Consider the following 15381-nt stretch of genomic DNA (forward strand, 5'->3'; position numbering starts at 1 on the left):
GTAAACATATTTTCATTAGGCTTTTGGAAGTATTAAACATAGCACATGGGCCACTATTAGCATCTTTATGAATGACCGAGGATCCTGTTTTCTCGTATCAGAGAGATGTGGAGCACAAAGATAGATGAGAAGTGGTACCTTCCCATTTACTTCCTAAATATTAGGAAGGCTTCCAAGTCACATTACATTTGAAGCCATCTATTCACCCCTGCACGTAAGTCTGGCTCTGGAGGTGGTGATCTTGATAAGATTATTCAACCTTCTTATCACCATTGCCATATTAAATATTGACTCATGTGTCTTTCCATGGTTCATAGGCATCCTACTATAACTTATAGTCAAGAATCCCAAGTTGGAATTTTGGTTTTGTTAGTTACCAGCCATGTGACCTTGGGGAAGTTGTTTATCTTCCCTGAACCTCGTGTTATAATCTGTACTTGAAATCATTCATATCTTCAGAAAACATTCATCTTAAGAGAAATATTTGTGGAGAATTGTCTAAAAGATAGCCAGTTCATTTCTCTGACTCTGGAGTAGTAAATTAGTTTAGTCTCCCTGCAAGACATCCATAGTCTAATGAATTTGGCTTCTAGATCACAATATTATAGAGGTTCTGTGGCCACATAAAATCTCACTGGCAAATAGTGCTACAGTTGGGTGGCAGTGTCCACTGTGGGTCCTGGCGGAAAGATAGCTGCGCATGTGCCATATTTGTGCCAGCCCAGCTCTAAATGCTGGAAAGTCTATCCTTAGATTAAGTCAGACCATCACAGTGCTCTGTACCTGGATGATTTGTTTTGGTTTCTTAAGGTTTGGTTTTACTAAATGTTCCCTGACCATTAGGATTCATCAGTGGTTATTGAAAAGCCAGTTCTTTGAAACTTCTTGTATTTATTTGCTCAGATGTTCTTAGGACATTGTTACATGGCACTGTCTTTCAGAAAACTCACAGAAGATACATATCTAGGATTTCAGTGCTTTGAGTAATTATGATTCTCCTGAACCAGTTTGTCATTAATTCATTACATAAATATTTATTGAGTGTCCACTGTAAGGAACACATTATCCTATACATTTTTAAAAGATCGAGTAGATGCTGTGACCCTTGTCACTGCTCATGTTTTCCTCTTTTCTAGGAAGCTCACGTCCAGATCTGTGACCCCTATCTAGAAAATGTATAGGACTTAACAATGTGCATTTATGTAGTTCTCGTTTCTAGCTGTAACTCACCTTTTTGACCCTTATTTTTCTCTTTGCCCCATTTTCTCTTTTGTTTTTTAAAAGTTTTGTTGTGTTTTATCATGTGTATATGCTATAAATCATTTTATAAAAAGGTAAAGCATAAACAAATCAATGTCTAAATCTTTTAAAGATAAGGTTGGAGATCTACTATTTTCCCTATTAACATAGATAGTAAATGAGTTATAATGTGTGTAAGAGCACTCTCTTCCCCCATAAAGTTCTATCTGAATTAAATAATTATAAATAAGAGCAGCTGTGATCAGATTTGCAGAGTTTCATTTTCCATATTTGTCTTGCCCAGTGCTGAAAATAAAGGGATTTAAAAATTTCTTACCTCATGGTGTTGGATCAAGAAAAGCTTGACATCACTGGCTCAGTATTTGATGCTAGAAGTTGAGGTCCTTACGGGAAACCATTTGAAACGTGGCCAGTGTGGACCCATCTAAGCATGTCATTCTGAGGCATGGTATCTGCCTGTGGACTGTGTTTATTTACATTCTCCAAATTATCCATGCAGTGATCTTTCTTTCTCCTGTGGCTCCTGGTGAAGACATTTTATTATACATATTTCAGTGTCTAGAGAATTTCAGTCTTGTGTTCTGCCTGTTCACTTGCTATCAGCTATGTGAGGTGAAGAAAGAAACCCCTATCAGCACATACTGTAGGCCTGATGCCTAAAATCTGCATGACATGCTCAAAGTCTGTGAGCCAACTTGGACTGGATGTTATAGTTCTAGTTTTTTGTTTAGGAAGGGTTTCCCCTGCCCCCTTTTAAGTAAATCCTGAAAAACAATGAAGAAAAATCAACAGTGTTAAGTGTGTGTGCTCCCCTCAAGAGACAAAGAACTGCCTGTCTGTATGCATGTATACGTTATGTGTATACAAAAAGCATACATTCAAGACACAAAAGCAAAAGTTGACGATGATGTCTAAACAACAAAAACATCTTGGAGCGTCTCACTTTTTATATCACCTGCGACAAAAATTTTGTCTTTTTTTTTTTTTAAAAAAAAACCAAAACTGTGCAATCATTTTGGATGGGGAAGAAGTTAGACCACCGAGCTGACACCTAGTAGCAGAATACTAATAAGCTGCATTAGGCCAAAATACTGTTAGTTTTCCACCCTTTACAAAAAATTCCATGCAGTTGACAAGGTTATGAGTGGTCATTATCTTGCTTTAATGTTTTGTCCAGAATGGGGTGGTTCTGGGAACTCAGTGACCTGAACATTGCCTTCCATAACATTTCATTAATAATGAGCATAGGTGCACATGGGTGTCTTAAAAATACTAGCCCAAGGGGCTTCCCTTGTGGCGCAGTGGTTGAGAATCTGCCTGCCAATGCAGGGGACACGGGTTCAAGCCCTGGCCTGGGAAGATCCCACATGCTGCGGAGCAACTAGGCCCGTGAGCCACAATTGCTGAGCCTGCGCGTCTGGAGCCTGTGCTCCGCAACAAGAGAGACCGCGATAGTGAGAGGCCCGCACACCGCGATGAAGAGTGGCCCCCGCTTGCCGCAACTAGAGAAACCCCTCGCACAGAAACGAAGACCCAACACAGCCATAAATAAATAAATAAATAAAATTAAAAAAAAAAAAAAATACTAGCCCTTTATAGTAATTCTTGTTCATGTACCAGGACAGAAGTTTAGGTTTGGCTTCTAGTTGTCATTTATAGTACATCTGTTTCTCTGTGTACACAGATACATGCAGACACACATGCACACATATATGTGCATTTTTGTACACATGTATGTCATCAGTGATGGCAGTCTAAGGTTGCCTATCTGTAACCTACACTGGAATTATTAGTAAACCATTATGTTTGGTGCTATGTGTTTCAGTGATTCACCAACATTCATTGTACATCACAAATGCCAAACGTTGTGCTAACCAGCAAAATAGAAAGAGTAATAAAACAGGGACTTTCAAATAGCCCATGATCTGCTGTGGAGACAGACATGTTAATAGATTAAACTCAGTATAAATTATACAGCTGTTTGAATTGAGTATATATAAAAGAAACCCCAGAATAATATTGGCGTAAGCACATAAAGGAGTTACTCTCTCACCAAAAAAAAAAACCCAAAAAAGAGTCAAGATGTAACCAGTCCAAGTGGGGTTCAAGAACCAGGCTCTTTCTCTCTCTCTGCTCTGCCATCCTTCCATTCTCAAGACTGTCTCATTTTTTAAGAAAGCCACTGGAGCCAACAGAAGGCAGGCAGGCAAAAGGGACCCTCCCCAACTAAGTCAGCTTCTTGTAAGCAGCCTTCCCAGGAGTCCCACATAACTCTCCCACTTTTATTTCACTAATTACAACTTGGTGACATAGCCAATGAGAAATGTATTCTTTTAACTGGATATATTGCCACCCTAAATAAAATTGGAGTTCTGTTACTGAGAAAAATAGGATAGATGGGTATTAGGTGGCAGTTAGTACTCTCTGCTACATGGAATTATGAACAAAAGGCTGAGAAAGTGTTGACCATTAAAGTACATAATTCTGGAATCTGAAAAAGGCTTTTTTGAGGAGGAGACACGTAATTGGGGATTTGAAGGATGAATAGGAGTTTGCCAAATAAAGAATTGGGAAAGAGCACTCCAGGCAGAAATAATATCACGTGCAAAGGCACAGAGGAGTCTGGCATTGCACCTGCCAACTAAGCCATTTCTGTATTTCTATTTATTTTTTTCTCTATTGTTAATGATAGCTCTTTAACTGATAGTTTAACTGATTTTTAATTAATAGTTTTTCAAGTTCAACAGGTTGAGACATGTCAACAATGATTTTCCTGATATAACTGCAAATAATTTTCCACTTGGACCAAAATAAGAACATTTTATCTATAATTGAGTTAAAATATTTTGGCATTTTAAAAGGGAATTGATACAGAAAGAAAAGAAAACTATTGTGTCAGGGAGATATTTGTCTTTTCAATTCTGAAGTTAAACAAAGCTCAGTTAGAACTGACTTGGTTCATATCCTAGGGTCCATAAACCCACACTGGGAACACTAAGTTGGTGGTCTGGCCAAGTTAGCCTTAAAGTATGTCACCTTCTATTTAGCTATTCCTAATATGACTGTTACTTTGGATCTATGAAGCTGGATTATTCTTTTCTTAAAATGGCTTTGGAACCAAAAGAAATCTTTAGGATTAGAGAGAGATTTTCATGATTATCTCCTTTCTGGCTCCTTTAGAGATATCAGAGTCCATTAAAGTTTTCCCAGAGAAAGTTAAATCCTTTGAAAAACCTGAAATTTCTTTAATTTAAGGAGTAAACCTACTCAGGTTTGAGATACCTGAGAGTATGAGTTCCCATGCCCACTGCCCTTCCACACAGCTGAGTATCTCATAAGATTAAGGTCATCTCTCTTCAACCCCAAACAAGAACAGTAGAGTCAATGATTCTTTGAATACTGCCTAAGTTAAGATTGCCATATTTTCTCAAAGGATTCAACACTACTAAGGCAATCAGTTGCTTTAGTCTTCTGATATCTTTTTATTGAGGTAGAATTGACATAATATTGTATTAGTTTTAGGTGTACAAAATAATGATTTTATATTTGTATATATTGTAAAATGATCACCACAATAAGTCAAGTTAATATCCATCACCACACATAGTTACAGATCTTTTTTTCTTGTGATGAGAAATTTTAAGATTGACTTCCCTAACAACTTTCAAATGTACAATTCAGTATTATTAATTATAGTCACCATGCTGTACATTACATCACCATGATTTACTTATTTTGTACCTGGAAGTTTGTACCTTTTGACCACTTTCACCCATTTCACCCACCCTCAACCTCCACCTCTGGCAACCACCAATCTGTTCTCTGTATCTATGAGTTGTTTGTTTGTTTTTGGATACCACATATACATGAGGTTGTATGATATTTGTCTTTGTCTGACTTATTTCACTTAGCATAATGCCCTCAAGGTCCATCCATATTGTTGCAAATAGCAGGATTTTCTTCTTTTTCAGAAAGGTAGATAGATAGGTAGATAGATAGATAGATAGATAGATAGATAGATAGATAGATAGATAGATAGATAGATAGATAGATAGGTAGGTAGGTAGATAGATAGGTAGGTAGGTAGGTAGGTAGGTAGGTAGGTAGGTAGGTAGGTAGGTAGGTAGGTAAGTAGGTAGATAGAGATTATCCATTCATCTGTCAACTGACACTTAGAATGTTTCTATGTCTTGGCTACTGTAAATAATGCTGTGATGAAACTAGGGGTGCAGATATCCTTTCAAGATAGTGATTTTGTTTCTTTTGGACAAATACTCAGAAATGAAATTGCTGGTTCATGTGATAGTTCTATTTTTAATTTTTTGAGGAACCTCCATACTGTTTTCCTTGGTGGCTGCACCAATTTACATTCCCACTAACAGTGTAGGGGGGTTCCCTTTTCACCACAACCTCACAAACACTTGTTATTTGTTGTGTTTTTGATAATAGTCATTCTGACAGGTGTGAGGTGATATCTCATTGTGCTTTTGATATGCATTTCCCTGATAATTAATGTTGTTTAGCATCTTTTTTTGTGTCTGCTGGCCTCTGGATGTCTTCTTTGGAAAAATGTCTATTCAGGTCCTCTGCCTACTTTTTAATTGGGTTGTTTGGTTTATTTTCTCTTGAGCTGTATGAGTTCTTTATATCAATATATTTTGAATATTAACCCCTTATCAAATATATGATTTACAAGTGTTTTCTCCCATTCGGTTGGTTGTCTTTTCATTTTGTTTCTTTGTCTCCTTTGCTGTACATAAAGATTTTAGTTAGATGTAGCCCACCCCCCTTGTTTATTTTTGCTTTTGTTGGCAAATCCAGTCTGATTTTTTTTTTTTTTTTTTTTTTGCCAGCTTTGGTTTTTGCATACTTTCTAATTAGCTAGTATCTAGGCATGACTAAAAGATGCAGTAAGCCTCACAGCAACACCTCGCTTTCATCTAGTTAAGTCTGACTCCTCATTCAGAATTCAGCTCGAAAGACTCTTCTTCCGGAAAATCTTCTCTGGCCCTTCTAAACAGATCTACCCATACTTTAAGCTCTCAGAGTACCCCATATCTGTGTTTTATAGCTTTCATCTAATTATCATTCTGCATGTGTGTGATGATTTGAGTAATATCTGCCTCCACCACTAGACTCTAAGTCCCATGAGGGTGGACCCATATGTACTAGAACTCACCGTTGGATTGCTCCTAGCAGAGTGCCTGGCTCATAACAGAACTTCAATCACTGTTGGATTCAATCACTGCATTTCACACTGTGCTTGGAATATAAGAATGAATGCAGAGTTGCTCAGCCCATGTGTGGGTTCATCTACAGATAAGAATTTTGAAAATAATTTCACTGCAGTTATAGAGAAGGACATCAAAGAAGCCAGCACATGCTGGGCTCTGCATGGACAAAGCTGACGTGAATTCTGAAGTGGCCTCACTGTAACTTCTGAACATATTGAGACCGATTGCAGCTTGACCACAGTGAACGCCCAGAGGTGGAACCAACCCCCCTTCACTCTCCACTTAAGATTTGGGCACTATGTTTTCCTGACATCTTTACATTTTAAAACAAGTACAGCTGCTGAAAGAGTTGTTGTTTTGTTATGTATTTTTAAAGATGCCTGTGTGCTTTTAGGGGAAGGGTACATGTTACCACATTTTAAAAATATAGCACATATATAACACAATAGTAAACAGTTGTATTTTTCATACTTTTGCCTAAACATGTGTTTGCAATTATTAGTTGAAGGTGCACAAAATGAAAATCAAGCCTCAAAGAGAGTTCATGTTAACAACCTTTTGAAAGACAGGATGGATTGTGGGGACATTGTGAAGATAAGCCCCTTCAAATGTCACTACACTTCTCATTTTATTTTGTCAAAGACAGTAGTTGAAGTAGATTGAGAGTAGAATAAGTCTTTTGATATTAGGTTTCACTAGAACTATAGAGGTACAACCTGATTTAGTTTGGATTTGCATTTTTTTTTAACTTGAACATTGGAAAGAAAAGATTAGGGATACAGATGAGTTTGCCCACATAATTGATGAAGGCTTGTGATTTTGTTAAGCCCGATTTGGATGAAGCACAAATGTTTTGTTAGATGTATTTAGAACTCGGCTACTTATTAGCTAAGTGACCTTGGCAAGCTTCATGACCTCCATGATTGTCTTGAGAATGAATGAGATGTGTGTCTTGTGCCTGGTACAGGACAGGGCCAGTCAATAGCAGGCACTCACTGTTGGCTATCTCTGCTGGCCTCTGTGTCAATCCTCTCTTCCACCACACACACGCACGCTAACCTTGTTTTTGTCTGTTGGCTGATTCTGTGATTCTGTTTCTCTTTTCTTAGTTGAAGTGCTAGCTAGAAAAGGGAGTATTTTTAATTATCATTTAGCAAATATATTTTTTTTGGCTGTGCTTCATGGCATGTGGGATCTTATTTCCCGGACCAGGGATGCAACCCATGCCCCCTGCAGGGGAAGCATGGAGTCTTGACCATTGGACCACCAGGGCAGCCCCAGCAAATATTTGATGAAGTCCTACAATTTTCCAAGCACTGTTCTAGTTGCTTGGAATACATCAATGAATCCAAAATACAAAACCCCACCCTTATGCATCTTACATTCTAAGGAACATATAGAACATAGAGATTATTCATAAAATTTTTCCTGCTGCAGTTATCTCACAGTTGTATTTTTTGTGGTTTGGGTGAAGCATAATTATTGACATTGGGAATTATTTTTTTTTAGTTTTTATTTATTTATTTATTTTTATTTTTGGTTGCGTTGAGTCTTCGTTTCTGTGTGAGGGCTTTCTCTAGTTGCGGCAAGTGGGGGCCACTCTTCATCGCGGTGCGCGAGCCTCTCGCTATCGCGGCCTCTCTTGTTGCGGAGCACAGGCTCCAGACGCGCAGGCTCAGTAATTGTGGCTCACGGGCCTAGTTTCTCCGCGGCATGTGGGATCTACCCAAACCGGGGCTTGAACCCGTGTCCCCTGCATTGGCAGGCAGACTCTCAACCACTGGGCCACCAGGGAAGCCCGGGAATTATTTTTGAATTAAGGTTCCATTATGTTAATAGTTCAGGATCTTCCTCTCTCCCTCACCTTCTCCTCCTCCCTCCCTCCCTCCTTCCCCCCTCCCTCCCATCTTTCTTTCTCTTTGTATATTTCAGTATATTTGAACTATGTAAATGTCTTTATCCACGCTACATTTTTTCCTTCTTAGCCTGATTCAAATTCCAGCTGAATTCAGTCCCCTTCATGGGAAACATGTCTTAGCCTTCTCAAGGATGATAGGAGGATGATTTGGCGGTGATGGGGCTCACCATGGATCCCTCCATATCAGTAGGCGCCTGGTTGAATTGCACATCTCTCTTTCTTGTTAGATTGTTGGCTGCGATCACCAGCTGGGAAGCACCATCAAGGAAGATAACTGTGGCGTCTGCAACGGAGATGGGTCCACCTGCAGGCTGGTCCGAGGGCAATATAAATCCCAGCTCTCTGCAACCAAACGTAAGACACTCCAGAGATGGGGCAATTTCTGGGCCTTCTGATACTCCCTGGCTTAGCTCCCTGCAACTAGGGAATAACACTTCCATCAAAATGAAGACAAATCTGAAAATACTGTGGGAGGAGATTCAGGTTCCTGTTTTGTGGATTAGTTTGGGTGAGACAAGTCAGGTCACCCACTGCAACCCCAAGCAAGAAACCTTTGCTTTTGAGGCACATTAGGAGGGAACTAGACTTGGATCTAGATACACTCTATGTGCAAGCGTGAGCTTTGCTGCCCAGTGTGAGGACAAACTGCATCCCGACCCCTAACTGATACATAGTCTGGTGGAATAGCAGAGAGAGAGGGCAGATCAGAACTAATGCTCTCCTGCCACGGTGAAATCACATGGTCTTCACTTACAAAGTGACCTTTGATCAGTGCTGATCACAGGTTTCTCCAGAATTAATATTGGGCAGTGATTATGTGAAGCCATTTATTGACTGTTGTGCCCTAATCTCTCTATAGCAGCTGAATAAATGTGTGCCTGCTATACATGTACATGCCGGGAACTTTACATGATCATCTCATTTAATCCTTATAACAACCTTATAGCAAGGTACTGTTTATCCCCATGTTATGAATGAGATAACTGAGGCTTAGACAGATTATGTGACTTGCTCAGAGTTATGCAACTATGAAGTATGAGAGCCAAGATGTCAGCCCAGAGTCTGATTCCAGAGCTTAAGCACTTATTTGTTCCTCTGGACTGTCCCAAACCCCGCTGACTGTTTCCATGGCGGGACATTTGTAAAGCAGTCACATGGATCAAGGCGAGGTACTTCAAATATCTACCCAGCTGGGTCCTGCTAGGGTAGATGGTACATGTTCTCAGGATACCTGACCCAACAACAGAGTCACCCAGGAATCCAGATCATTTTACCATACACGCTTCTCTGTGACAATCACTATTCTAGGCGCTGCAGCAGATGCAGATAGAAATAAAACAACCCTTGTAGTCAAGGCCGTGCATTTTTTAGAATAATTTGACCTTGTTTGGCATAATGTCTCAATTTTGCCTTTATCCAGAATGCTCCAGTAGGTCCTTAATGAGGGCCTCTTTGAACATGTCTCCCCTGGCTTGGGAAATGAGAATGAATGTCTTTACTGACTGTGGTTTTGTCCTCTTTACTTGTTGACTAGCTGGAGGAAAACACTTGACATATGGGGGGTTTATGGCTTTAAATGGACTTGTAGGTCAAGAAGAAAAGGCACTGTTTGCTGGAGAACTATTCCGAGAAGTCAGGAAAAGACAGCTTGCCAAAAGGATGAGGGCCTGGGGAAGAAGAGGAGGCAGGAAGAAAGACTAGGAACTTTTAAACACGTGAAACATCGGAGCTGCCAGCGTAGGGAACTCTCCCCATTCTACCACGCCTGCAGGCAGTAAAAAATGTGATTCTGAAGAAAAGGAAAAAAAAAAAAGACCCGAGCAGAGAGAATGATGAAGGGTGAGGTAAGTTAGACAATGATGTAGTACATTCAGGTGAGATTTTTTTTCCTGTGGTTATGCATTGGTAGCTTCCCCTATTAGATGACAAATTAAACAATTTCGAAGATGAAAACTAGAGAAGGATAGAGCCATAATTCTTCTGTAAATCTCTGAAGTCATGGCGGGATATTTGGGGAAAAAGAGTTACATTTAAAAGGTCACTATGTGATTTTTTTAAAGCGTAGAATCTATTAAAGCCCTATAATATTTATTTAAAAAAGATAAAAATGAAAGGTCACTTTTATAGAGCTCTTTAAGGAATACTGAAGAGTCGAGGTCATTCTAATCATTTGTGTCACATAATTGAGTCAGTGTTCATTATCTAGGAATCTAGGGACTTCTGTTAGGCACAAAAAGAGACGACTGGCATTCGTGCAGTGACTGCTGTATGGCAGCTCGTTGGGGTGTGTTTTCATGGTGAGATTCCTTCCTTCATTCATCTCGCGTCCCCTGCCTTGCTGTCCTCAGAAAAGCCCAATCACTCTGCTCGGATAGATATTCCTCTTACCCTCCTGTTTAAAGGGTGATCTGGGTCCTTTGGGGCCTGAATCACTGGAACAAAGGCGGAGAAGCTCTGAAAGAAAGAACTAAAGCAGACTGAGAGCTATAAGTCATCTCTAGGTCTGCAAATAGATACCTCAATGAAAAGTGCTCTATTCAAACCAACAGTGGGTAGATTACATAACACACAACCCAATGCTGATCCATAATGACACAAGGCGATTGATTCCTTTACCTTAGCACCAACGATGCCTCATGACAAAATGATTTATATCAGTAAAGCCCAGCGTATGCATGCGTCTCACCACAATCTATAGCAGATGCTGAACAGGATGTCTCACTTAATGTTTTCTCCACCCCCAGAAGAACCTTCCACCCTGTATTTACAGACTGTGAGGTGACCCACAGGCAGGAAAGTTTAGGCTGCTCTGCGGGGCCCAGTGTCTGAGCCAGGTGAGCGGCTTTCCACCCGTGCAGACCTGGAGGAGTTCTGCCAGGTCTCTCCCCTGCTCTCCGCCAAAAAGCACTAGAAGCCAGCCACACGCTCTTTTCAAACTCCTTCTATTGATACTCCCCACATTGAACTCATTTTCTTCTGAACTTACATTCAAGTTTTTCCCTTATGTTATCAAGCCTTGAAGGAACAAAGAAAAAATAGGAGAGTGGAGAAAGACCATGGTGGAAAGTGCCAGAAGGAAAAGGAGAAGTAGGAGAAACTTAGCAAATGGCTGCCATTTGCTGGTGGATAAAAAAGAAGCCATCTTTGTATTAAAAGACATTATTATTGCCTAATACAAATGCAGAAAACAGAACTGGAGCTGGACCTAGGCACTCTTGCCCCCCTTTTGAAGGAAAAGACTGTCCACTGATAGCGTTCAGCCTTTCCATTTCTCCTGGTCACTTTTTTCTACTTCCCCAACCCGATGGAAAATAAAGAATCAAATTGAGCTTACATTGACTTACTTTTGATTTTTAAAATTAAAGGCTCATTTTCTCACAGATGTTATTGGCTTGTACCATATTATGTATCCTCCAAGTATACTCAGAATATACTTAGACCCAGAGTCAGCCTATATGGTATCAGTCTGATGTCTCCAGCTTTGCAAACTTCTCAAATGTAGCTGCATGTTTTGAAAATGCCTGGGTATCCAAAAGCTCTCTCTCTCTCCCTTGAGTGTCAAGGGCTAGATAAACTAATTTATATCAAGATAAAGTGAAGCTCCTAATACCTAGCTTTCCTTCTCAGACTGTGCTTATGCTGATTTATAATGGCTACGGGTAAACGTATTCCAGGTTTATCATTCTGGCTCAAAGATTCTGAGGTAAAGGCTGTTTATAATAAAACACATAACATATGAATGTTTTTAAAGAAAGCACAAAACTCTAAAGAAATTTCCACCTTGCACCTGACCTCAGGCTATATTCACAAGCCACTCATTAATTTGTTCAACAACAAATATTTCTTGGGTACCTGCTATGTGCTGAGGAACTGTTTTAGGTGCTGGAAACACAGGAAAGAGCAAAACAGACAAAAATCCATTTTTCTTATGGGACTTTCATACTGGTATTAGGGACAGACAAAAGGACGAAACAAATAAATAAAATATATATGTGTCATGGGGTGGTAGGAATCATGGGAAAAAGGAAAGGGAAGGAAAAGAACCAGAGATAGAGATGGGCTGCCAGCCAAAGGTGTTGGAGGGGATTGCAATTTTAAATAGGTTAGGAAGAAAAGACTCACTGATAAGATGGCATTTGAGCAAGGATCGGAGGGAGATACAGGTAGGGTACCATGCACAAGATAGCAGAAAGAAAATTCCAGGCAGAGAGATAAGCAAGTGCAAAGGTCCTGAGGTAGATGCATTCTTGACATTTTTCCTAAAGTGACTAAAGTAAAGTGAGTTTAAAGAAGACAAGAAGAAGTGATGAAGGTCAGAAGACTGTGAGGTGGGGTGAAGAATGGCACAGATACTGTACAATTTTGTAAGGATTTTGGCTTTTAGTCTGAATGAGGTGAGAAGTCACAGCAGAGGAATGACTTCATTTGATTCATTTTTTAAGAGTATCACTCTATATGCTCTGTTGAGAATAGACTATCGTGAGTCTAACTGTGGAAATAAGAAAAGCAGTCAAGAAGCCAGGCCAAGAATGAGGAAGATTTGGACCATGGTAGTGTATCCCATTCTGGGTATACTGCATTTCTTTGAGTCCAAGACATCATTGATTGAAAGGTGTGACGTTATTTTATGCGCCAATAAGAAAAAAAGCCTCCACTGAAATTAAGAAATTATGACACAATGCCTTCTAACCACTCAGGGATTTTACTTGGTAGTTATTAAAAGATCTATTCGATTTTTTATTTTTTTAACATTGTTATTGGAGTATAATTGCTTTACAATGGTGTGTTAGTTTCTGCTTTATAACAAAGTGAAACAGCTATATGTATACATATATCCCCATATCTCCTCCCTCTTGCATCTCCCTCCCATCCTCCCTATCCCACCCCTCTAGGTAGACACAAAGCACCGAGCTGATCTCCCAATGCTATGGGACTGCTTCCCACTAGCTATCTATTTTACATTTGGTAGTGTATATATGTCCATGCCACTCTCTCACTTCATCCCAGCTTACCCTTCCCCCTCCCCCTGTCCTCAAGTCCATTCTCTGCACCTGCGTCTTTATTCCTGTCCTGCCCCTAGGTTCTTCAGAACCATTTTTTTTTAGGTTCCATATATATGTGTTAGCATATGATATTTGTTTTTCTCTTTCTGACTTACTTCACTCTGTATGACAGACTCTAGGTCCATCCACCTCACTACAAATAACTCAATTTGGTGTCTTTTTATGGCTGAGTAATATTCCATTGTATATATGTGCCACATCTTCTTTATCCATTCATCTGTTGATGGACACTTAGGTTGCTTCCATGTCCTGGCTATTGTAAATAGAGCTGCAATGAACATTGTGGTGCATGACTCTTTTTTAATTATGGCTTTCTCAGGGTATATGCCCAGTAAGTGGTGCTGGGAAAACTGGACAGCTACATGTAAAAGAATGAAATTAGAACACTCCCTAACACCATACACAAAAATAAACTCAAAATGGATTAGAGACCTAAATGTAAGGCCAGACACTATAAAACTCTTAGAGGAAAACACAGGCAGAACACTCTATGACATAAATCACAGCAAGATCCTTTCTGACCCACCTCCTAGAGAAATGGAAATAAAAATAAACGTAAACAAATGGGACCTAGTGAAACTTAAAAGCTTTTGCACAGCAAAGGAAACCTTCAACAAGATGAAAAGACAACCCTCAGAATGGGAGAAAATATTTGCAAACGAAGCAACTGACAAAGGATTAGCCTCCAAAATATACAAGAAGCTCATGCAGCTCAATATCAAAAAAAACAAACAACCCAATCCAAAAATGGGCAGAAGACCTAAATAGACATTTCTCCAAAGAGGATATATGGATTGCCAATAAACACATGAAAGGATGCTCAACATCACTAATCATTAGAGAAATGCAAATCAAAACTGCAATGAGGTATCACCTCACACCAGTTAGAATGGCCATCATCAAAAAATCTACACACAATAAATGCTGGAGAGGGTGTGGAGAAAAGGGAACCCTCTTGCACTGTTGGTGGGAATGTAAATCGATACAGCCACTACAGAGAACAGTATGGAGGTTCCTTAAAAAACTAAAAATAGAACTACCATATGACCCAGCAATCCCACTACTGGGCATATACCCTGAGAAAACCATAATTCAAAAAGAGTCATGTACCACAATATTCACTGCAGCTCTATTTACAATAGCCAGGACATGGAAGCAACCTAAGTGTCCATCAACAGATGAACAGATAAAGAAGATGTGTCACATATATACAATGGAATATTACTCAGCTATAAAAAGAAACGAAATTGAGTTATTTGTAGTGAGGTGGATGGACCTAGAATCTGTCATACAGAGTGAAGTAAGTCAGAAAGAGAAAAACAAATACTGTATGCTAACACATATATATGGAATCTAAAAAAAAAAAAAGGTTCTGAAGAACCTAGGGGCAGGACTGGATTAAAGACGCAGATGCAGAGAATGGACTTGAGGATACGGGGAGGAGGAAGGGTAAGCTGGGACGAAGTGAGAGAGTGGCATGGACATATATACACTACCAAATGTAAAATAGATAGCTAGTGGGAAGCAGCCGCATAGCACGGGGAGATCAGCCTGGTGCTTTGTGACCACCTAGAGGGGTGGGATAGGGAGGATGGGAGGGAGACGCAAGAGGGAGGGGATATGAGGATATATGTATATGTACAGCTGATTCACTTTGTTGTAAAGCAGAAACTAACACACCATTGTAAAGCAATTATACTCCAATAAAGATATTAAAAAATATTAAATTAAGATATACAGTGAAAAAAAAAACTACCAAAAGATCTATTTTAGATTTAGATTTTTTTTTCATATGTTACTCTTATGCATAGAGATAAGGAAAATAAAAGAAATGAATTAGTAAATTGATAAATGAAATTGAAATAAAAACTTTTCTCGAACTTCAACTTCTCTTTAATCATTTTTG

General features: G+C 39.5%; 1 protein-coding gene across 3 annotated transcripts in view; it reads left to right on the forward strand.

The window, feature by feature from the left end:
- ADAMTSL1 (ADAMTS like 1) overlaps nucleotides 1–15381 on the forward strand; it is a 464565-nt gene that overhangs the window by 142953 nt on the left and 306231 nt on the right. For all 3 annotated transcript variants that reach the window (XM_068552874.1, XM_068552875.1, XM_068552876.1), the window contains exon 5: nucleotides 8640–8766. In XM_068552874.1, the coding sequence (XP_068408975.1) occupies nucleotides 8640–8766 (127 nt within the window). The remainder of the gene's footprint in view (nucleotides 1–8639; nucleotides 8767–15381) is intronic.

Source organism: Eschrichtius robustus, chromosome 10 (assembly GCF_028021215.1).
Source record: "Eschrichtius robustus isolate mEscRob2 chromosome 10, mEscRob2.pri, whole genome shotgun sequence".
Taxonomy (NCBI): Eukaryota; Metazoa; Chordata; class Mammalia; order Artiodactyla; family Eschrichtiidae; genus Eschrichtius; species Eschrichtius robustus.